General features: G+C 43.9%; 1 protein-coding gene across 2 annotated transcripts in view; it reads right to left on the bottom strand.

Moving 5' to 3' along the window:
* Nucleotides 1-23,661, bottom strand: part of FER1L6 (fer-1 like family member 6) — a 165,932-nt gene that overhangs the window by 114,154 nt on the left and 28,117 nt on the right. For both annotated transcript variants that reach the window (XM_058699003.1, XM_058699004.1), the window contains exons 2-6: nt 14,484-14,566; nt 10,314-10,434; nt 7,549-7,603; nt 7,336-7,467; nt 3,673-3,735 (exon numbers count right to left, since the gene is read on the bottom strand). In XM_058699003.1, coding sequence (XP_058554986.1) covers nt 3,673-3,735; nt 7,336-7,467; nt 7,549-7,603; nt 10,314-10,434; nt 14,484-14,566 — 454 coding nt within the window. The remainder of the gene's footprint in view (nt 1-3,672; nt 3,736-7,335; nt 7,468-7,548; nt 7,604-10,313; nt 10,435-14,483; nt 14,567-23,661) is intronic.

Below are 23,661 nucleotides of genomic sequence, written 5' to 3'. Positions count from 1 at the left end.
TGAAATGGGTTCGTGATACCTCAGCGAGGATTCTAGACCTTGACGCTTGTCTGGCCTTCACTCATCTGGAGCACAATGACATTTGGTCATCAAGTGAAAAGGGCATCCATAAGTTATCTCACCTGTACCTGTTCCTCCTGGCAGGTTTTCAGCTAGCAAAGGACATCTAACAAATCTCACTGTCTTGAAAAGTATTTTTTAAGCCAAAGTAAGCTCTAGTACAACCCATCTCTGCCTATTGAAACTCTACCCATCCTTCAATGTCTAGAGCAAATATTCCCTCCTCCAAGCAGCCCTCCCTGATCCCCCTCAGCTGAAAGTCCTCCTTCTCCCCTAAACGTCCGTAACACTCTGCTCACAGCTTGCTTGGAGAACTCATCACATATTGCTTTGAGAAGTACAATAGTGAGAACAAGGGAAGTGGTCATCCTCAATATTTTATCGGATCAGAAGTCAGCAGGGTGCCTGGCTGGTTACAGCAACACACTGTAATGCAGTGCTATCAAGATGCAGAAGTTCTAAAGGAAAGCAGCAGAGCTGGTACCAGGTCCAGGAGGCACACTGAATGGGAAACTACTGAAGAAGCAGGAGCAATTTAACCTTCAACCCAGAAAAGAGAAAACCGGGGGCGTGGAGAAGGGGTAATGGTAACTTAAATGTTTTCCAATCTTGGAAATCCTGCCATCTATAATAGGGAGTAAGTTCCCCATGTGGTTTCCAAGCCACAGAAGGAGAGACTCAGCTCACTATTAGGACAGTTTGTATAACAGAACTTTCTGGCAATAAATAGGTTTTTCTGGAGATAGTGACCTCCCATCACTGGCTATAACCACGCAGTGCACCAAAACCCCACGTCATGGAGGTGGTGAGAGTGATTCCTACTAGTTAGACTAGATGGCCTCTGGGCTTCCTTCTATGACATTCTGAGTTCCTTAAATCAAAGACAGTTTCCTACTTTCTCCTACCCACCATATGCATGGCCTTGTTCATCATACGTGTTCAATAAACATTCAGTGAATTAATGAATGATTCACTGACTGAATGATGTATATGAATAGGAGACTTTTGTGGTTTCTTTTTTTTTTTTTTTTTTTTTTTTTTATTTATTTTTGGGACAGAGAGAGACAGAGCATGAACGGGGGAGGGACAGAGAGAGAGGGAGACACAGAATCGGAAACAGGCTCCAGGCTCTGAGCCATCAGCTCAGAGCCCGACGCGGGGCTCGAACTCACGGACCGCGAGATGGTGACCTGGCTGAAGTCGGACGCTTAACCGACTGCGCCACCCAGGCGCCCCGAGACTTTTGTGGTTTCTAAGCTCCCTTTGGCAGAGGCAATAAGAATAAATCAATTCAATGGACTTCAGGAAATGAAGAAATGACAGCCCTTCCCATCTCCCTTTCCACCCTTGCTCCCTTGCCCAAACTTTACAAGCGAGTTAAGATAACTGAGGGGAAGTGAAGACAGCTTGGCTCCAGGGGAGGAGTTATTTAAGGCCACACATACAAAGCTCACTCCAAACCTCCTATGCTTGCAGTTGCTAATGTGGCTTCCCAAAGGCCCAAGCAAGAACACAAGCCTGACTCAGGCTCTCTTCTCAGGTCAAAGGCATCTGGGTCCCTGTGGGCTTGATGGGATGATGGGAAGCAAGAGCCTGTTTAAAGTGTCTTTAAATAACACAGGAGGCCTCTTCAAATCATCCATCCACCCAGTCTTAGGGCCAGGGAAGCCTGGTGTGGTCAAGCATTAGATTACCAGGACTTCAGGGAGTGGCACACACAGACTGCTGGGGCCTTGCATGCCAGGGGCCGATTGTCAAGGGAAGATGGTCTTTAGCACCACCAAGGTCTGCCACAGCCTGGCCATCCCAATAGCCCCTGCTTACTGCACTCCCTCCTTCGTCCCCCGTGTCCGATGTTGTTGGGGCACACTGACTTTTAGTCCATGGACTAGCCAAAAACTTGTATTAAACACTCCCTTCCAAGGGACTTTTCCCTGTAAAATCTTTGGTTTCTGTCCCTAAGGGTCATCTAGGGAGCCCAAAGTATTCTCTTCTTCCAAGCTAGAGGAACAAAGATAGGCAATACCAGCTTTAGTCCTCGGTCTAAAAATCCACTGTCCTACAGACAGTCATGACCCTTATCTATGCTACGGTATAAAAATCTAGCTAGTCACTGTTTGTCTGAAATCTAGACAGTTCCTTAGGACCCACCTACACTGCCCATCTCACAAACAGATGGTCGCCTGAGCTATGCAATGTAACAAAGTCTTAGGCCGTGCCCCAGGTCCTGAAATATCTTCTGCAACACTTGTCCTCATGCCTGAAATTCACATTAAGAATGTTTGGCTCTTGACAACTTTTCATTCTTCAAGAGTCACATTCTTCAAGTGCCCCTGAGAAAGAGAATATAATAATTCCACTATTACCTAAGACTTAATGCAGTATTTATATATGTTATACATATAATACTGTGCATACATATAATATCAAATATATGATGTGATACGAATAGAATAGAATAGAATAGAATAGAATAGAATAGAATAGAATAGAATAATGTGGGTGACAAGGACAGGCAAGGAAGTCCCTGAGACAATTTTTGCCATCTTAAAATTCTGATTAGAGTTGGTGTCACTGTGGAGGAAAACATTTCCCCATTCTCCACGCTTCTTGCACTGTCACATAAAGTACAGGGTCTGTCCTTTTAGAACCATTAGGAGGAGAGCACTAACCTTTGTACCACCCACCCCGCCTCTCTCAGGGATGCATAACCATGCTACCCTCTTCTTGGGAGAAGCAGTGATTTCTCAGAGGGGTGAGATAGATGCAGTCTGTCACCCGCTGGTCTCTCTGTCTCTTTAGTGAGTGGCGTGAGGTTGGCATGAGTTCCGTCTGGCCCCCATGCTCTCTCATTTGGGCGAGTACGGCTTCAGCACGGGCACCTTCCCTTCCCATTCATGCCCTCCGTATGGTGGACCACCTTCGTAAGGCATCATTGGCTAGACCAAGAATCTTCTCTATCTCTGCTGTTTAGACATGATCTGTGGAGGCAGGAATTCACTCCGCAGGGCTGAGGAAGGGTCTATGCAGCAGACACGACCCCACATGAGCAGGTCCTAAAGTCTACTCTCAGGCAGCTATGAAGAAGCCTGATGGCAACCACTTGCTCCAAATCACATTCTCTGATCCAGCATCACTGATATATGTGGTTCCTTCCTGATGCTTTTTCCTACTTCTCTATTTATTACCAACTACAAGTGGGGAGTGCTGTGATTAATTATCATTAGTGTGGATATCATCCCAGGAGAGAGACACTCACATTTCATTTCATAAAAAGAAAGAAATCAATTCAAAATGGCAATCGTAAAGATGGCCGTTGAAGCATGTATTTCACATTCCCACATTAGTAAACTCCACCTTTCAATTCATGATGGCTTGAGAGTAGCTTATAGCTTGTTTCCAGGAAGCACAGATTTCCTGGAAGAGGTTTTCCTTCCCAAATTCCTCCACACTAGTTATTTCATGTTCTATCCTGTTGTTTTGAACTCACCAACCCACACTCACCCCTCCCAAACCTATTCACCCCTACACAGGCTGAGCTGTTCTAGAGAGTTCCCAATGCCTACAATCTTTTCCATCACCCCGCCCCTCCATCACCAATGATACACTTACTGAGATTTTGATGATCTTGTCAAAAAGATGCACTTGGGGTCCAATGAAGTCGAAGACAAAGTACTATAAAACATAAAATTCATTTTGACCATAAATTCCAGACTTGCATCTAAAAACTTTATTACTGGAGTAGTTGTAGATTTCTATCATTCTAACCAATTGCTGCATGGTCCTCAGTGGCATGAATATACCATCAGTTGATTGGTCATCTCCTATTTAAGGTCACCTAAATTCTTTTTAATTTGTTTTCAAATGCAAAAAAAAAAAATGCTCTCACCCCATACTTGCCCAGGATATAGGTGATTTTTCCTCTAAAATGGACATGAAAAGTGGAATTGTTGGGTCATAGCTTATGTGCATGTGAATTTCTAATAGATAGTGTGAAATTTCTTTCCAAAGGGGCCAAGCCATTTTATATTCTCACTGCCAGCATACAAAAATACCATTTCCCCAGAACCCTGTAAACCCTTTATATCATCAATTCTCTTAAATTTTTTGCCTATTAATAATGATTGATAAAAAATCATATCTCAATGTGGTTTTAATATGGGGTAAACTTGATTAAAATCTAATTTCCTCAGGATTTTGCAGTTTCAAACATTGCTGTGATATTCCCAAGATTGACCAGGAAGAGTATGCAAAGAAATTATGGACAAGGAAAACTTCTAATTTTAAGAAAGTGTTTGAATTTTATTTTTTCTAATGTTTATTGATTTGAGAGAGAGGGAGAGAGCAGGAGAGGGGCAGAAAGAGAGGGAGACAGACATATCAGTCTCCCTCAGAGCTCGACGCAGGGCTTGAACTCACGAACTGTGAGACCATGACCTGAGCCAAAATCGAGAGTCAGACGCTTAACCGACTGAGCCACCCAGGCGTCCCAAAAACGTGGTTAAATTTCAGAGTCAAAGAAATTAGACCAGTCTCCATATTCTACAGACAAAGGAAGACTGAAGCCCAAAGGATTTAAAAGACATGCCTAGATTCAGACAGCTGGTTATTGATGGACCTGAGAGCTTGGCTTATTTCTCCAGAAGTTATCACACAAGGGGTTCAAGTACTAGATATTTCACTGTTTGAACTTTACTGAGTACCTCCCAAATGTGAAGTTGTATTCTCCTAAGATTTAGAACACTGGGATGGTGTCTCATTGTGGGTTGTGTCTTTTGGGGGACTAGATGGGGTGAGGGAGGCAGGGCCAGAAAGTTGCTTTTTATATGTTTTTGAGCTTCATTGTGGAGAAATAACACAAGGGCCTTAGAGATGAACAGGACAGTAGTAGGAATGGGAGAGCTCTCTGCTCACAGCCTGCTTTTACAGGGCAAAACAGAAAAACCAAAATGTGGAAAATGAAAGATGCCATCACACGCCATAATAAGAGACCTTCAAAATGGCGGTCCTTAGATATCAATGACAGGTCACATTACATTCCATGTCTTCTGTTTCAGAAAATGGGAAAATACATATGACATTTCAGGAAGTTTTTCATATATATATATATATATATATATGAAACTTTTAAAGATATATATATAGAGAGAGATATAGATATATATGAAACTTTTAAAGAGATATATATATATATATATATATATATATATATAAAACTTTTAAAGAGTTTTATGGTTCAGAATTTCTTTTATGTGGAAAACCCAGATGAAATTTCTTATTTTGATGTATGAGATGCTGTGGGTTCCTTGGACCAATAAATTAGTTCCAATGTTTATTGCTTTCTGCTGCATTTCACATTTCAAACTCAATTGCCTCACACAGGTTCCCTAGACCTTTGAGCCACACACATTTTTATAGCCGGAAAATATTCCCTAGCCACTATTAACGGGTTCCTTCAACATCTGATGGCCTTTGGCTTGAAAATTAGAGGCAAACGCTGTAACAAAGGTTTTTAGTTCAACTGTACCAAAAGTTTTTACTTCAACTTCTATATTTTTACTTGAGTGTCTACTGATCGCACTTGGTCCCAACTTAATGTAATTTAGATCCAGGACTTGTATGCATAAAGAAAATACTAATTACAGCATTTAACAAACCTGTAGAGCTTTGCAGTTTTAAAGCATTTTCATACACATTATTTCATGTCCCATCCATGCTACAAGTTGTTATGGAGTTGGGGGTAGAACAGGAAGGAAACAACTCATGGTAAAAGGCTTAGAGACAGGAGTGACGGATGACAAGGAAAGCAGTTAACAGCTCAAATCCGATTTGCCCATTTTCTGTTGATTTCATTACCAACGGTCTCCCTTTTCAATTACTACTCCCATTAGGGAAATAATTAAGAGTTTGTTGCATTTTTTTCGTAATTCGTGGTGTCAAAGTGACGATGGGGAAATAGGCACTCTTGTGCACTGTTAGTTGGAGTATAAATTATTACCTCTTTGAGGGCATTTTGTGATATCAAAATTCTTTTTTTTTTTAATTTTTTTTTAACGTTTATTTATTTTTGAGACAGAGAGAGACAGAGCATGAATAGGGGAGGGGCAGAGAGAGAGGGAGATACAGAATCTGAAACAGGCTCCAGGCTCTGAGCCGTCAGCACAGAGCCCGACGCGGGGCTCAAACTCACGGACCGTGAGATCATGACCTGAGCCGAAGTCGGACGGTTAACCGACTGAGCCACCCAGGCACCCCTCAAAATTCTTAATACGCATATTCTTTGCCCCAGTTATGCCATATTAATGTGAGTATAAGTAGTAGCCGAAAGATGAAAAAAATCAATATCCATCAATGAGAGATTGACTGGTTTAGAAAATTATGGTGTATCAATGCAATGGGAAACTACACCAATGAGGGGAAAATGAGACTGAACTATATGTCTTGATATTACCTCTAATATCATCTAAAATACATTGTTTTGTGAAAAGATCAAGGTCCAGGACAGTGTGGACAGAATGCTACCATTTGGTTATAATATTTATTTGTACTCCCATACATGCCTGGGATATCTCTGGAAGGGTACACAAATGCCTGGTGAGCATGGCTGCCTCTAGGGCAAGAGGAAGGGGGTTAAGGGATCAAAGATCAGAGGGATGCATATTCTTCATCATATATCATTTTATACTCTGTATCTTTCACCATTTTTTTTACTGTGTAATCTTTTTATTAAAAAAAATAATTCAGTGTGTATAATACTTAGAAGCCTCCTGTCTCTCTTTGATGCTTTCCTCTCCTTGATGTCCACAATTTCTGCACTGCTTGGAAAAATATGACTATTTTACTTTCCGATGCAACATGTCTATTTCAAAATTAATAATTAAATTTCGAGGGTCTCTTTCATGAAAAAGAATGTTTATCTTCTTTACAACCAACACTCAATACATTTATTGAATATAAAACCAGACCTTATAGTGAATGAAGATCATCATATAAGATATAAGAATAAATTTTAAAAAAAGAGACAAGAAAATGGGGTATTTCGAAAACACAGCAATGAATTTAAAATCAGTGGGAATTCCTCATCTCTCCTTTCCATTATCTTTTTGTGAAACTCTATGGGGCTGTCTGCAAGGAGCTCAGAGAATTTTCCAGGGCTTAGATGAGTGGTGGGAAGCAGTGAGGAGGGACACCGTTTTTCTATTTGGCTAAAGAATACCCCAGATGGCAGTGCAGGGAGTGTTGGTGGAGAGGATACTGGTGACCTCCGTGACTTACTTCATTGTAAAATGGGCTGTTGGTTCCTTCCTTCACGGTGCTCTGCTTCTTCTCATCCCCAACCTCAATGATCACAACTGGATCAATGTTCTCACCCACCAGCTGGCGGGCCTCAATGATGGTGATGGCAATCTACAACACAAAGTAGCAGATATGCACTCTGGACCTTGCTGTTCATTCACACAAGAAGACACAGGACAGACTGTCACTTACTTGATAGCTTTGGGATCTGATCTCCCCATCATGGATCTTAGTCGACAGCTTTGATCTATTAAAAGAAAGTTTAACGTATTTGTTTCATTAAATAAGAACATACTTGGGACCCATAAGCCTTGATAATATTTTCCCAGGTACTTCTAAGTGCTTTTATTTATACTGTATCACATATTCTCTCTCCATCTCTGGAAGAGATAAAATGTAAATGAACAAGTGACTCAACCTCTCTATGACTCAGTTTCTCCATCTTAAAAATGAAGCTAATAATAGCACTTACCGCATGAGATAATGGCTACAATTAAATGATATAATGCATGTAAAGGTTTAACCCAGTGCTTGGTGAGAATAAGTGTCAACTCTTATTGTGCGTATGATCACCAGCATCATTTATTTTTGGTTTTACAAAATGAGAAACCCAGATGCCTCAGCAAGTCATTAGCACAGCTGGGTCTGCATAAAGATCTCCCTTATTTCCTGTCCAATCCTATCCACAGGACGCCTTTGCCATTTATAGTAGGTAAAACAATCCTGAGTTTTGTGATTGCTTTTGAAAGAATTGGTAAAAGAGAAAATCGGAAGGAGCAACCCAGATGCCAGGCCAGTGAGATTTCACATTCCAGGGGATTTCATTTATCTGGACTGTCGTAAGGAATTAGAAACAGATGCACAACACCTGGGCATTTAGAAATTGGGTAACAGTAGAAAGAGGTGACGGATCCCTGTTGTCACCAAGGCAGCAATGGGTGGGAAATGAACTGAGCTTGAGTTCCTATTGGATTTTATTCTCCTGCTTTCCAACAATACCATCTTGCATTTGACTTCATTCCATTTCTGCCGATTACAACTGAGTCCAGTAGAGAACAAAGAAGGCTAGTAAAAATCCCAAAGCTTTAGACTCAGACTGATCTGAATTAAAATATTTATTTTTCCCAGTTTTGCGACGTTACCCTTAATTTCCTCATCTGAAAATGGACATAATAATTCCTACCATGTAGTGTTGTTCTGAGGCTGAAAGGAGATAATGTATGTAGGGAAGAGTACATAGCAAAAGGTATATATGTTCATTAATAAAATGGCAAATTCGCATTGATCATTTACTGTGGGAAGCTCTGTGCTGGTCTCAGAGAAAAAAACAGATGAATGAGCCATCATCCTGGCCGTTACAGAGCTAGCAATCTATCCAAGGGAGAGAGGGCCAAAGCATGGCAAGAAAAAACTCTTAAGTGTAAAATGTGTTGTAGAAAAAAAAAAAAAAAAAAAAAAAACGTGATAGGAGTTCAGAGAAGAGAGAAGTTCCCGAGAGCCCAGGTAAGCAACGAAGACTTCACTGCAGAGGCTGGATGTCAATGAGCATTATCTGGTGGGTAGAATTTCAACTGATGGAGAATGCACTGACCAGGGAAAAAGAAAAAGTCTACTCCCTATTTCTTTTTCTCCTGCCCTCCTCCATGCGGTGGTGTTATTCTGGTGAGATAAATGGCAAGGGATCCCTTCAAGGATATTTCAAAGTAATTGAAATCCTGAGTCAGGGAGCTTAGGGGGCCATGGTTGTCATGGTACAGTAAAGGGGGAAGGAGATACCGCAGTGAGTATGTGTATACAAACTTCATGTCTCCTTTAAAGAGTCAACCTCTCAGCTATCACCGTCTCTGATTTCCAGCTGTTTCCCAACCCCCTCTACCCACATATCTACTGTGTGCCATCCTGTAGGGCCCAGTAATAACAACTCAGTCTGCCATACAGGGAAGCACTAATTTGCTTTATTGACAATAAGAATTCTGAGTGGACAAAGAAGGGATGGCATGAGGAATTACCATGAGTAAGAAATAGACATAAACAAATGTGGTAGACTGAAGGCATTGATAGCCCCAGGTATTAGCTTCCTTGGAACAATGCTCTTTGCCTTATGACTTGTCCCTCATTCTGACATGGGCTGGACTCGAGACTTGCACTGGCTAATAGAATGCAGCAGAAATGACTCATGCTAATTCCAAGCCTGGGCTCAAAAGACCTTATGTACTCATACTCCTTCTCCCGGAACTCTGCCATCACCACCATTAGAACAAGATCAGACTAGCCTGCTGGAGGATCTAATGCCATATCGAGGGGAGCTCGGTGGTCCCAGGTGAAGCAATCTTAGACCAGCCTATTACCAGCCAACACTCAAACTAAAATCAGCAGAGCTACCAAATGACCACACGCACACACGAGTGTGGATGTGTATCAGTCTAGAACCAGTAAAACTAACCAACAAGCCCACAGACTCATAAGGAGCAACAAATTTTTCACTAAGCCTCTGAGTTTGGGAGTGTTACACATCAATTGCTAACTGACAGAGCAAATCACAGGCACGAAGGCCAGTTTGTCCTGACTTTTTGTCGGGTAGTACAAACATTTGGGACAAACACAGAGCTAAGACACCTGGCACCTTGATGAATTAAAGAGCAGGTGAGGGACAGCTCCTGAGTCTGCCTCCTGTTGTTGCTGTCATTGCTGAATTATGAGACCTTAACTCAGGGGATTTAAGAGCAGAAGTTGGTCAAGGTGGGACCCTGGCTTGCTGAAGGCTGACCACTATCAGGACGCCAGCACTGCCATGGAGGAAACTGAATACATACAGACCTCTTGTCTTCCTGCCTTAGACCTTTGGCGCCTTGTGACCAGTGATCAGTTATTATTCTCTGTTTCCCAGAGCCTGCAGGGGTTCCTGCACATGGAGGTGCCCAGTAAATGTGTGCTGACTGCCTGCACCAGCACTGTACCTTCTCTTTGGAGGAGCTGCAGGGACAGGGGTCACAGACGCATGACCATAAATTAAATCTCCTCCCGGTCCTTCCTGGTGTGAAGGCCCCTCCTGTGACGCTTCTGCTTCATCCTGGCCATCTAGAGAAGCAAACAAGGAAGAAAACTCTGTCAAATATGATCCACAGTGGTGATCTGAGCCTCAACCGTCCAGCGCTATGCTAATCACCATAAGGGGTACGTGAAGACATCCAGACAGTCCCTGCCAGCGTGCAACTTAACATTTTATTGGCAGAAAAGACAGGCACATACCTTAACTTTTCTAAACAGTAAATTCGTCTTCTATTTCCAAAAAAGAGTAGATTTATATGCATGGTATTATGGAAAGAAAACTGGATTATGAATTCAAAGACATGCTTTCAAGGCATTCCACTTGCCACAGTGGAATTTCAGACCAGTAATTTATTCCCTCTGAACCTCATCAGTAAAATTTAATGTGCATAAGAATCACCTGGGAAGCTGTTAAAATGCAGATTCTGATTCAGTAGGTCTGGGGTGGAGCCCAAGAGTCTGCATTTCCAATAGCAATGTCCCATGTAGATCTGTTCCTGCTGTCTGAGGGCCAATTTTGAGTAGAAAGGTGCCCTAGGTTGAATCATAGTCCCCAAAGATATCGAGTCCTAGTCTCCAGAACCTGTAAATGTTACTTGGAAAAAGGGTCTTTGCAGATGTGATTAAATGAAGGATTTTGAAACGAGGAGATTATCCTAGATTATACAGGTGGGTCCTAATTGCAATAATATATATCCTTACAAGAGGGAGGCAGGGAACAGAAGAATGCAATGTAATCACAGGCAGAGGTGGGACAGATGCCCATCATAACCATCAGAAGAACACTAGAGGCAGGAATCAGATACTCCCCAGGGGATGGGGCCCTGCCAATATTTTTATTTCCACCCAGTGATACTGATTTCCAGCCTCCATTACTATGAGAAAATTAATGTGGGTTATTTTAACCCACCCAGTTTGTGGTAATTTGTTATAGCAGCCACAGGAAAGGAATGCACAAGTGTCTAGAAAATTTAAATGAATAGATAGTAAACATATTCTTTAGATCTCTTCCCCCACTGTGGGATTCTGATTTAATTTATCTGGGATATCACCTGGATGTCAAGATGTTTTAAATCCCCAGGTGATTCCTTTTCTTTTTAAAGTTTGTTTATTTATTTTGAGAGAGAGAGAGAGAGAGAGAGACAGAGACAGAGAATCCCAAGCAGGCTCCACACTGCCACTTCGGAGCCTGAAGCAGGGCTCAAATTCACAAACGAGATCATGACCTGAGCTGAGCCACCCAGGTGCACCGCCCCACACGGACCCCAGGTGATTCTAATGTGTAGCAAAGCTGAGGAACCACCTCTCAGCCAGGTTTTTGGTAAAAAACATACAGTGTGGAATACTCTCATGCACTAAGAGACTCTGCATGGTGTAGTTCAAAACCCTGGCCCCAAAGGTTGGGTGGAAATCCCAGCCCTGCCACACCCTAACTTGAGGATCTTCTCTCAGCCCTGCTGTCCTCATCTATAAAGCGAGGCAAGGCCAATGTTACCCATCCCACAGAGATGCTTTTTTTTTCTATTTTCTTTATAGCACTTTTCTCACCTTGTAATTCAGGTACCTCCTCAGGTCCCAATAGGTAACAGAGGGTGCCCCCAGAACAGAATGATCTGAGGACTTGGTAATTTACACGGGTGTGGGTACAGGAAAATCACAAAGGGTTGTGCAGCTACCTGAGGCTCAGAGCAGCCACACTGTATCTGTTTGGAAGACCCCAAAATGAGGAGAGCAGTTACCAGAACCTGGAAGGATAGGAAGTCAGGTCCAGCTGGCTTCCCTATAAAGAGCAGTAACCATCCCCTTCGTTGAGGGGCACATCCAACCATGAATCCTGAGCTCACACTCCTCCGTCCCTCAAACTTCCTGCTGGGGCGCCCCATCGGGAAAGGGACCTGGGCTGTGCATCAATACAGGTCAGCCTCCTGGGGCTGAGGACAGGTGGAGAATTGATTTGGAAAGACAAACGGAAGAGTCCTACACAGGGCTAGCCCCTCTCTAATCTATCCGATGTTCACCATCATATAGAATAGAATCTAGCACAGGAGCCAACACTCATTGGAACTTCCATTAGTCTTTCTTGAGTAAATGCATGAATGGAAGATCATGGGAGGTACTCAAAAACTCTGTTGGATAACTAGTTAAAGGATGGGTTAGGATCACTGGAATTTTATGAAATTAAGATATAGCCACTATGCCTCAAATACACAGACATGAGACCCACTGACTCTGAGAATCTCCAAATGCTACATCCAGAAGAGCCTAACTTTCCAGGATAGGCCCAAAAGGAAAGACCAAAGTGTACTCAGGTCTATGGACTTTGTTTTGTCAGTTTCCCACAGAGCAAGCCCCTAGTCAGCAGGATGAATGCTATTTACTTTCTAGGAAGGGTCTGATTCCTCTCTGCCCTGTTTGCTTTCTGGGCTGACAACTCTAATTAGAATGAGCCATAGGAGCCAGCTTCTCTGAAATGCCTGAGGTTGACTGCCCTAAATCTCCACCACCTTGTTCTTTCCTTCCCTACGTGGTCATTATAGGCTCCTAACTGGAGGCTGACCCATGGAATAGGAAAACCCAGGCCCGTGCATAAGATTGACCTAGGCTCAGGAGCTGGCTTCTCCACTTATTAGCTGCGTGACTCTGGGCAAGCACTCACCCTCTCTGAACCTCTATTGTAAAATAGGGGCAAAAGAACCTACATTTCAGAGTCATGAATGATGCATGTCAAATAAAAAGCAGCAGGGACTTGTTAAATGTGTCATAAATATTATTTTTCATAACACGTGAAAGTAAGGGACTGTCTCATTCAACCTTGTGCCCCAGGACCTACTATAGGGTCACAATTTCAAAGACACCAGGAAATACCTAAAAGCCTTTTCTACCTACTCCCTGATACCTTCAATTTGACTGAACACACAAGTATTTCTTTAAGCTTTAAGTCCTGTCCCCACTTAAAATGCCTCTCCCATCCCATCCCAATGGGTCCCTCCAAGGAGACGAGAGGGGTGAAGACACAGCAGACCCACTGCACCATTTGGGCTCGTAAATGTTCCAGAAAGCTAGCCTCACGCCGGTTGTTGTCAGGGCCACTCAGCAGAAGTCTCCGGAAGACCACCGCAGACCTGTCCATCGGAAGCAGTTAATCCTATTTGACTCAACAAACGTGTGTCTACCTGATGCCAGGCCTGGCCCCGTCGGTACGTACGGTTCACACTATAACTTGGGGATTTATTTGTTCTTTCGAAGAAGCAAGCCGCCCATTCTGAGGGCGAAAAGTCCGACAGCCAGGACGTGCATCCCAACGCCACTGCTTCCTGGTTCTGGGCTCCCAGCCTGAGAGGCTTGCGGGGTCTGTGCCTCCACACAGGGTCCTGTGATCCGAAGGACCTTGTCACACTGAGCTCAGCACTCTGCTATTGCCATCCACAAACTCTTAATAATTTCTTAGCAAGGGCTTTGCGTTCTTATTTTCCACTAGGCCCTGCAAATTCTGCCGCTGTCCTTCCCATACTTTACCTACTCTCTCTGCATCTCTGCAACCTCATTTGTAAACCTGGGATAACAACACCCACTGGTAAGACGATGGCAGGGTCAAACGAGACAATAAATGCAGAGCCTCCCCCATAGCAGCTGCTGTCCTCACTCTTATTTTTAAAATCTCACTGGATCCTCCCCATGGTGTGTGAGGTCAGCCCAGCAACCCACATCGTGCCCGCTTGACAAAGGAAGAAACAGAATCAGAGCTGTGCAGTGGCTTATCCTGGGCTACAGAGCAAAGGAGAAGAGGAACAGGAGCTTGGACCTTGTCACTGCGTCTCCTTGGGGTCCCCTTCCATGGCCCAGCAGGTGTCCGCCCCACCCCTGTTGGGCCCGATGACCAGGTGACCAGCAGCACTGGGGTGGATTGCACCTGTGACCAGCAGGGCCTGAACACCCAGCAGGTAGCACACCCCCCACCTGGCTTCCACGCTTCCACGGAGGGACAGCTCCATCCTCAGCCAAGGAGGTGTCAACTCTATGAGACCTGTAGGCTCCCAATGCCAGAGTGGTGCATTTTCCCCCACCCCCAAAAGCCTCACCTTGAGCAGCCTTATTGGCTAATGTTAACCCCTTCTCTGCTTTCTTCTTCTTCTTCTTCAGCTTGAGCCCAAACATCCCCTTTCTGAAAAGAAGAAGAAAAACTAAACAACATTGTAACAGTAACTTCAAGTCATTCAGACATATTAGGAGAAAACACACACACACACACACACACACACACACACACACACACACACACTGAGTTTTCCTGGAAGCTGACCACCCTCCTCTTTCACCCTGGTGGATGAGGATCAAAAGACAAGTCAGGAAGAACCAACAAGCTCTTCAGACAGCTCTACATTTGCAGAAACCATGAAACCTCACCAGAAATCATGAGGTCCACCTAGAACTTAAATGACGCAGAATATGAATACTAACACCACCGGCTGGTATTTCACCATTTCTCCTCACTTCCCTGTACCAGGCACTCAAAATGAATGACATCACTTAGCCAACACAGCAACCCCCCCTCTCACCCATCTTACAGATGAAGAGCCAAGGCCCAGAGAGGGTAGGTAGTATTTCTAAGGTCACACAGCTCTGAGCATCAAAGCTACCCAGAACCCAGGTCTGTCTGATTTCAGAACCCAGACTAGAGCCAGTGGGCGGCCTGAACAGATTTCCCTGAGCAGAGTGAACACATTCTCCAGAGCCATGCTCCCATACTATTTCCAAGGTCGAGACCCTGTGAGGTCCCACCACAAGTGCACAGCTCAGCTGACACTGATGGTGTGTGCCTGGAATATTAGCTTCTATTATTACCGTCATTATTAGCTGTGAGCAGAAGCTACTTGGGGCCTCCCTCTATCCCAGGAAAGAGCCCTGCTTCTCCATCTTAACAGACAACAGAAGCATTCTGGACACTCCTCCTGAGAGAGCCCTTTCTGGAGTTGAGGGGGACCGAACACAGGACAGTACAATGATGGACCCAGTTCAGAGGGAAGTCCTGGCCCTGAGTCAGGCAGACTGGTGAGCTGGCCCCCCAGAGGATGGAGAAGGAAGAAAAAGGGCAGAAAGGAGAAGGGAGGGGAGAGCAGCAAAGCCTCCCAGGGAACATCCTGCAGTCCTGCATGTGAAGAGAGTGGACGGCCATCAATGACGTCCAGTGTGCTGCTCGTGTGGGTAGGACTCGCGAGGAGCTCAGAGCAGGGATTCCACATCAGACTGTCTGGGTTCTAGTCCAGGTGCTATCTGTGCAGGCTGACCCTCTCTGCACTTTAGGGCCCTCACGTGTGAGACAAGATAAGAAAAGCAAAGCATTTAGCACAGTACATGGAACATACAGGTTGCTCAATACATGTTAGTATTCTTGTTCTTCTCATAAAGGATAGGATTAAGACCAATGAATGGAAGCTACTAGGTGACAGATGTTCATTCTATTTATTTATTAATTAATTAATTAATTTATTTATTTATTCTTTTTATGTTCTGCCTTAATTCAACTGAGAAATTAAGAAGCCCCCCACATTGGTGTTGTCTGAACAGTGAAATGGACTGCATTGGGTAGCAGTGAGTTCCCTGTTCCTGGAGGTGGGCAAGCAAAGGCCTGGTGACCACCAGAAAAGGATGTTGTAGAGAGAACAAACATCAGAAGAGAAGGAGTGGTCTATGGGATCTTGGGGGTCCTTTAAGACCCTGAGATACAGTAGAATGGAAAGAACAGGCTCTGGAACCCTGCAAGACATCGATGGATTGGGCAAGTCACGGTACTTCTCTTTGCCTCAGTTTCCCCATGGGTACAAATTTATGGAAAGGAATAATAACGTACCTGTTTCACAGACCTGTGAGACTAAAAATGAGGTGAAGTCATCAAAGCACTGAAGGCAGTGCCCGGTATATAGAAAGTGCTAGAATGTGCCCTTTTTGCAGGTAGCATTTCCCCCTCTTTGGTTTGCCATCATCTGTGATGCAAATCATTCTAAGTATCCCAAGAATCTCAGAGGAACATACACAAGGAGGATTTCCCTCTTCTGAAATTTCTTAAAGGCAACTTCCAATAACTTTCCTGTTTTCAAAAGAGAGTTACCAGAGGGCCCAAGCCAGCACCTTCCAAACCCTGACTTGCCATTGTGGTCCCCAGAGGCTCAATGCCATGATCATTTCATGGAGGCATATTTGAAAGGCTGAATTTCTTCCATCAGCAAACAGGAAGTCACTACTCATAAATGACAGTATCTACCACAGGGAGACTTGATGTTCCTTTAGGAAGCTGACATCCTCATCACAGATGGCCTTGGCATTCTGCATCTCCCATCAGGCAGCTTGTGACGGAGACACCGAAGCATGCCCGAGGTTGCTAGCGAGGGCAGAAAAAGAGAGAAAGACAGATACCCCTGCCCCCTCTGAAACCAAGATCTCTTGGCCCAGCTGACCATTAGGGGCACCTCAGGAAGTTTAAAACATACCAATGTCTGGAGCCACTTTCAGAAATTTGTAATTGCTTTGTAGAAGACCCAATGCTGAGAAGCTCTTTTCTAGGCACAGCTCAGACCCAGCCACCAAGGAAGCCGCAGAGCCTTTCAGTAATGCCCAACGGATTTACTATCAGCTCAGCTCCCCTGGATGGCTTGATGTTTGTTTCACAAACGCACAAGGTTGTTTGCCTGAAACCCTGAGTCAGTCATCAAGGGCACTCCCAGCATGACTCCCAGCATGAAAGGCTTCTTGATGAAAATTGATTTTTCCTCCTCAGCCCCGTGACATCTGCAGTAGAGAGAAGGCATGGCTCAGCAGCCCAGAATAATCGGCCACGGGCAGATTAGGCAGCAGAGAGTGAACTGGCGACAGAAGACGGCCCACGGGCCTGCTTGAATCGCCTGTTACCTCTTGAATTTAGGACCAGCCACTTAACCCAGATGAGCATGGTTCATTCCCACATGACCCAAGGATATTTCTTACCCAATTCATAGGGTGGTGTTAAAATAGGAAACAAGGCTTGGAAAGTGTAACACCCACTGCAAAATGCTGCATTACAACATTGATGACACGGATATGTGCTGCACTATTCCCCTGAGTTCAATATTTTTTAAACATGTATTAACGCTATGTGCCAGGAGCACCATTTTACACACACCATCTCCTAGGGTTCTCCCAACAGACCGCGAGACGGATGCTATTATTATCCATCTTTACAAACAAGAGGTTGTCAGGGGTTTCTAGCCAGTATGTTGGGATCGGACAGTAAATGAGCAAATAAGTCCCCAGGGCAACGGCCATCAAACCGCCCTTCTCCTTCTCGGCTTGCTGAGGACTCTAGCAAGGGAACCCTCCCACTTTACAAAAGCGATGCGGCTCTCTGGTATCAGAACTATTGAATCTCCTCCCGGGGCCACCCCAAGGTAAGTCAAGACACACAGAAACCCCCATACCAACCTGGTCTCCTCGGGGTGAAAGCTACCATGACTCCGATATCTGTATCCAAACAATAAGAGTGTTCAACAGTGCACGTGTTAGGCTTTGGCTTCAGCACATCTGTTCCAGGTGGGCATCACTCCATGTGGAACCACAGGGCCGGCCCCGCGGGGAGGCAGCCGGCCTGGCACACAGAAAGAGGGGCTGGACAACTAGAGTTTGGGTCTCACGTCTACCATTTTCTAACTACGCCAGTGGGGCTGGCCATGGGACTTCTCTGAGCTTCAGGCTCTTCTTCTGCAGGAAGTGGCAATAAAGTTATTAACTCTGCTTTTCTTGTAGGATGTTATGTATTATGACCCCATTCAGTGCTCATGCTGAACGGTTAGGAGCTTTACAAATAACTAATTTAATCTCATGTCCATGGCTCACTGGACACAGATTAGGAAATGGCTCACAATGAGGGTCTCCATGTGGTTTTCCACTTGCATCACAAAATTCCCCTTCCGGAGTCACCTTTTCTACCTTCAATGTGGAACAGAAGCAGCTCAGGCCCAACAACCAAACACAAAGCTGAGTCAACCAATGTGTCCGTTACTAGCCCCTCCTGCTCTCCTCCCACCTAAGGTCACGGGATACAGGTCATCTGTGCACCTCACCCTCCAAACACAGAGTCATAACATCCAGTGTGGAAAAAACAACTTTGATTTATGAATTGATTTATATGGCAAACTCTTATAAACTTTAAAATTCCTTATTAAAAGAATGGCTTTGTATGGAATCAGGACTACCTTAAAAATAAAGCAAAATCAAGCCTTACCACCATTCTGAGGTCATCCAGAGAGCCTTGGATAAATACCCAGTTGCCTACGGAGAAATACCTTCTTGGGAATATCTGATCTGTGTACTCATCTTACTTTTAAGCCTGGGATATATTCATTAAAGGCAAATCACCAAATATAGAAATAGCCATTATGTTGGCTTTTGACTGAAGATTGTTAAAATATAAATCCATGTGTCTTCCTGCCTTGCCAAGACTGAAATGTTTCTTCCTCTCTCCCCATAATCTTCCTATAGCAACTTGCCTGCTCTATATCTTATTTCTTTAGGCAATGATGGTTAACTTTGGCTGTATATCGGACTCATATGAGGCGCTTTCTAAAACTGTCTCCCACACTGCGGCCAGATCCCATCCCGGAGAATCTGATTTCCCTGGTCAGCAGCAAGGCCAATGGCTTGGTAGTTTTTAGGTTCCCAAGGTCATTCTAATGTGAAGTAGGGTTGCAAATCCCTGTACTTAAGTAATTAGTGCCAGTGAACTCTCCTCACAAAGAGAAAGTGCACGTTTTTTAAAAGAAGTTCAAAGGCAAATTTTTAATCAAAGGGGGGCAGTGAAACTTAGGAAGTTCAGAGCACTTGGTGGATCTGTTTGGTGGGCTGGACTTTATCATCCTACCCCAGCTCGTCTTCCACTCAACCCCCATCCTGGCAACTGGCCCACAATTTGGTTGCCTTCTCTACTCTGCACAGGATCAACCTATTCTTGGAGGAACTGAGTCCTTCAGTTTAAGACAGAGAAGGATCAGTCCTCTATTTGGGTCCAAAGTGTCCCAGACAATGACCTAAAGAGATTGGGCCCTGACTCCCAATCTCATGGGAACCAGTTTTCTCTACTGTAATTTGCAATCTCCTACCTCATTGCGGTAAATGAATGTTTCTCTGTTAGGCCCCCATTTTGTACATTCCAGCCTCAGAGGCCATCATAAGGAGATTCAAACGTCACCAACTCCACAGACAATCACCGAGAACCTTGATATTTCACCTGCAAGAGTCAGCTGAGTCTAGGAAATGCACCTCCAAGGATGCTACTGAATCCCTCCTCCTGTGGTTTCTCTGAACCAAGGATGACTCAGGAATAATTCAGAGCCACCTTGTGTAGAGCCAGCCTGGTTAAGCCAGCCTCTGACAGCCCTTCAGAGAGCTTTGCCAAATGTTCAAGGGCAAGGTAGAAGGGTGCTGCTGTAGGACTGCCTCAGGGAAATGGGGACTTTTCCCTCACATGCATCTTGCCCATCCCGCAGGATGCCAACAGGGCCCACTATTGATGCCATCTTCCAAGGGTTGGGGGAGACTTTTTCAACCTGTGGCCACTGATGTCCTATTCCTTCTCCTCTATAGCTAAGATTGGCACGTGACCGGGTTGGTCAGAACGCAAGGAAACCACAGAAATAAATATTGGCAGGCAGTATAAATAGGGCTGCTGAATTCTTTCCAGCCCCAAACTTTCTCTTGCTTGGGCCCCTATGAAAATATTCATTTTTCTTATTCCATCCTCTGTATAACCAGGCTAATTAGAGCCCTGATCTCTGTTGTCTTAAAGACAAAAGAACCAAACTCTAATTCAAAAATAGACACAGGCAGCTTCCCAACACTTGAAACAAGCAGTTCTCTCTCCCTGTGTCTCCGCATAAAGGAGTCTTCGAACTCCCTCCCTTTCCAGGCTTTCTCCTTTCCTTTACTTCCAGAACCTCCCTCTTCTCATCATATATTCTTTGATTTCATCTTGGCAGAATGGCAAGAAGATGGCATCCATCATGTGATTTTCTGCTCTTGGGTTGTGTTAAGGTCCAAGGTTCCTATTCCCGTGTGGTTTTTCCCTTCTGTGGGTCCACCTTGTCGCATCTGTATTGTATTCTACTTTCTGCCCCTAACGTCAAGTGGAAGTAAGTCACTGAGGCAGGGCTTCTTCCCTCTGCACCTGGGCGGACCACTTCATCTGATTCTCAGTAACCTATTTGAAAACTAACCTGGATTCCAATCCATACACCTTCCTCCAATCTCCAATCTCGCTCTACCATCAATAGACATGATATTTTGACCCCTATTTGATGCGTGGGCCTATGTCTCAATAGGTTTTGAACATAACAGTGAGAGAGAAGGGCTTGGTTATAACCTCGGGGATGCCACTACACTGACGTACAAGTGAGAGTCATTAACTCCATGATGGGTAAGGAAAGGACCCAGGAAATGCCTTCTGAACCTCATTTTTTGGTGCCATGGACATTGGAGACAGAAGGATGGTGCTATATTAAATTAAATAACTACCTTAAATTTTTTTTTTAAAAAGGAGGCACCTGGGTGGCTCAGTCAGTTAAGTGTCCGACTTCAGCTCAGGTCATGATCTCACAGTCCGTGGGTTCGAGCCCCGCGTCGGGCTCTGTGCTGACAGCTCAGAGCCTGGAGCCTGTTTCAGATTCGGTGTCTCCCTCTCTCTCTGCCCCTCCCCTGCTTGTGCTTTCTCACTCACTCTCTCTCGCTCGCTTGTACTCACTCTCTCTCTCTTTCTCTCAAAAATAAATATACATTAAAAACTTTTTTCTTAACTAAATAACTACCTTTGCTGTAGGGTCTCAAACACTTTAGTAATGCTGATGTTTGCGGTGACTCTCCAAGGGGATGACACAGCATTCAGATTTTTCTACATCAACGTGACCACACCTTTGTCATAAAACATCTGATAATATCTTAAAGAACACTACGTGGAATGCCCAGAGAAAGAGAGCCCTGGCAATCTTTAGTGCTCTTTTCTCTTTTGAAACCTTTATGAGGTGAGCAGTGATTAAGTAAGAACCACTGAGGGGTGATGGGCATTAAGGGGGGCACATGTTGGGATGAGCACTGTGTGTTGTATGTAAGTGATGAGTCACTAAATTCTACTCCTGAAACCAATATTACACTGTATGTTAACTACAATTTAAATAAAAATTAGAAAAACTGACAACCACTGAGGAAATAGCCCAGGACATCCCTTCTCTGCATCTACACTGCTCCTATTCTAGAGCAACACCTAACTGGTTTTCCTGCTTCCATTCTCTCTCCTTCCTGCAAACTAGTCTCCATTCCATAGCCACCTTCACAAAATAGAAGAGCAGAGAGCTTTCCTAAGATGACAAAGGATATCTACAAAAACCTTTAGAGTTCATATCATATCCATAGTAATATTGAGGGGTGCCTGGGTGGCTCAGTGGTTGAGTGTCCCACTCTTGATTTTGGCTCTGGTCATGATCTCACAGTTTGTGAGATCAAGTCCAGAGTCAGGCTCTGCAATGACAGCATGGAACGTGCTTGGGATTCTCTCTCTCTCTCAAAATAAATAAGACTTTTAAAAAAATAGTAAATATTGAAAGACTTCCCCTTAAGATTAAAAAAAAAAAAATGAGACAAGGATACTCACTAACACCCCTTCTATTCAACACCGTGCTGGAGGCACTTACCCAGTCAATAAAGTTTGATTGTTTGAGTTGCTAAGTGGATTTAGCAGGATATCTAGAAACAAGGTCAATATGCAAAATCAAGTGTACTTCTTTGTACCAAAAACAAAGAATTATAAGCTAAAACCGTAAATAAAAATTATAATAGGATCAAAAATTTAAAACTTAGGAATCATTCTAAAAAACTGACCTCTGTGTGGAATTGGTGACTCACTATACTATACACCTGAAACTAACAGAACAGTGTATGTTTTTTAAAAAATTAAAATAAATTTTTTTTAAAAAATTTTAATTACATAAAAATAAACATTGACCTCTACACTGGAAGTTACCTAAAATAAAATAAAATAAAATAAAATAAAATAAGGGATATTCCATGCTCATAGACTGGAAAATGCAATACTGGAAAGGTGTCAAACTTCTCCAGCTTGATTTGAAGATTATTATTTATATTATCTCCTCTTTGTGAAAATTTTCAAATTACATGTTTATGATCTGTGTGTGATTTTTCTCTGGATGTGTCATGCTCCAACAAAATGTTTAACTTTTAAAAAGCATCAATTTGGGGGCGCCTGGGTGGCTCAGTTGGGTAAGTGTCTGACTCTTGGTTTTGGCTCAGGTCATGTGAGACTGAGCCCTGCATCAGGCTCCGTGCTGACAATGTGGAGCCTGCTTGGGATTCTCTCTCTCTCTCCCTCTCTCTCTCTCTGCCTCTCCCCTGTGCTTGCTCGCTCTCTCTGTCTCTCTCTGCCTCTCCAAATAAGTAAATGAACTTAAAAAAAAAAAAAAAAGCATTGATGTGGGGATCCCAAACCCTGGCTTTGAATATCAACTCAGTCACTTACTAATTATGTGATCTTGAGCAAATCCTTAACCTTTCTGCCCTCATTTCCTTCATCTGTAAAATATCTCTTATAAATAAAGTTATGTCTGTCTTACAGCTGCCGTGATCAAATGAGGTAAAAGATGCAACACTCTGTTGGTAAACACTAATGTGCTGTACCCTACACATGCTAATTAAATTTAATTTAATGCAACATTCTATGAATGTCCCTTAGCTCACCAACTCAGCACCTGACACCCCCCAAAGTCTGTGATTAGCCCAAATGGCAGCTCTTCCTGAATTCATCACACTCTTGCCCATGAAACTTTTCTCCCTCCAGGCCCCCCATTGAAGGTTACTTCTCCCACATCTACCTGCCAACACCATTTTTCCAGGCCCAGCTTAGCTACCTCCTCTTATACAATGGGCTCTCCGGTTTGGCAAGGAGGAACAAGTCACTCGGTCTTCTGAATTCCTAGCACTTTGCTCTTATCCTTATTAGAGCATTAATCACATGGCTCATAATAATTCCTTGAAAAAGATCCTTCTCTTTTACCACATGCCGAGCTTTCGAAGCCAGTCACCATGTCTGGTTTATGTCTGTACCTTCAGGATCTGGCACAACGCTTGGCACAGAGCAGGGCTCAATGACTGTTGGACACATGGATGGACAGATGGACAGATAGAGCACACATACAGAAAGCTCCACAACAATTCACTGGAAGTCCTTCG

The sequence above is a fragment of the Neofelis nebulosa genome, chromosome 14 (assembly GCF_028018385.1).
Source record: "Neofelis nebulosa isolate mNeoNeb1 chromosome 14, mNeoNeb1.pri, whole genome shotgun sequence".
Lineage (NCBI taxonomy): Eukaryota > Metazoa > Chordata > Mammalia > Carnivora > Felidae > Neofelis > Neofelis nebulosa.
The sequence above is the reverse complement of the archived record's forward strand: the minus strand, read 5'-3'. Positions and strand labels throughout refer to the sequence as shown.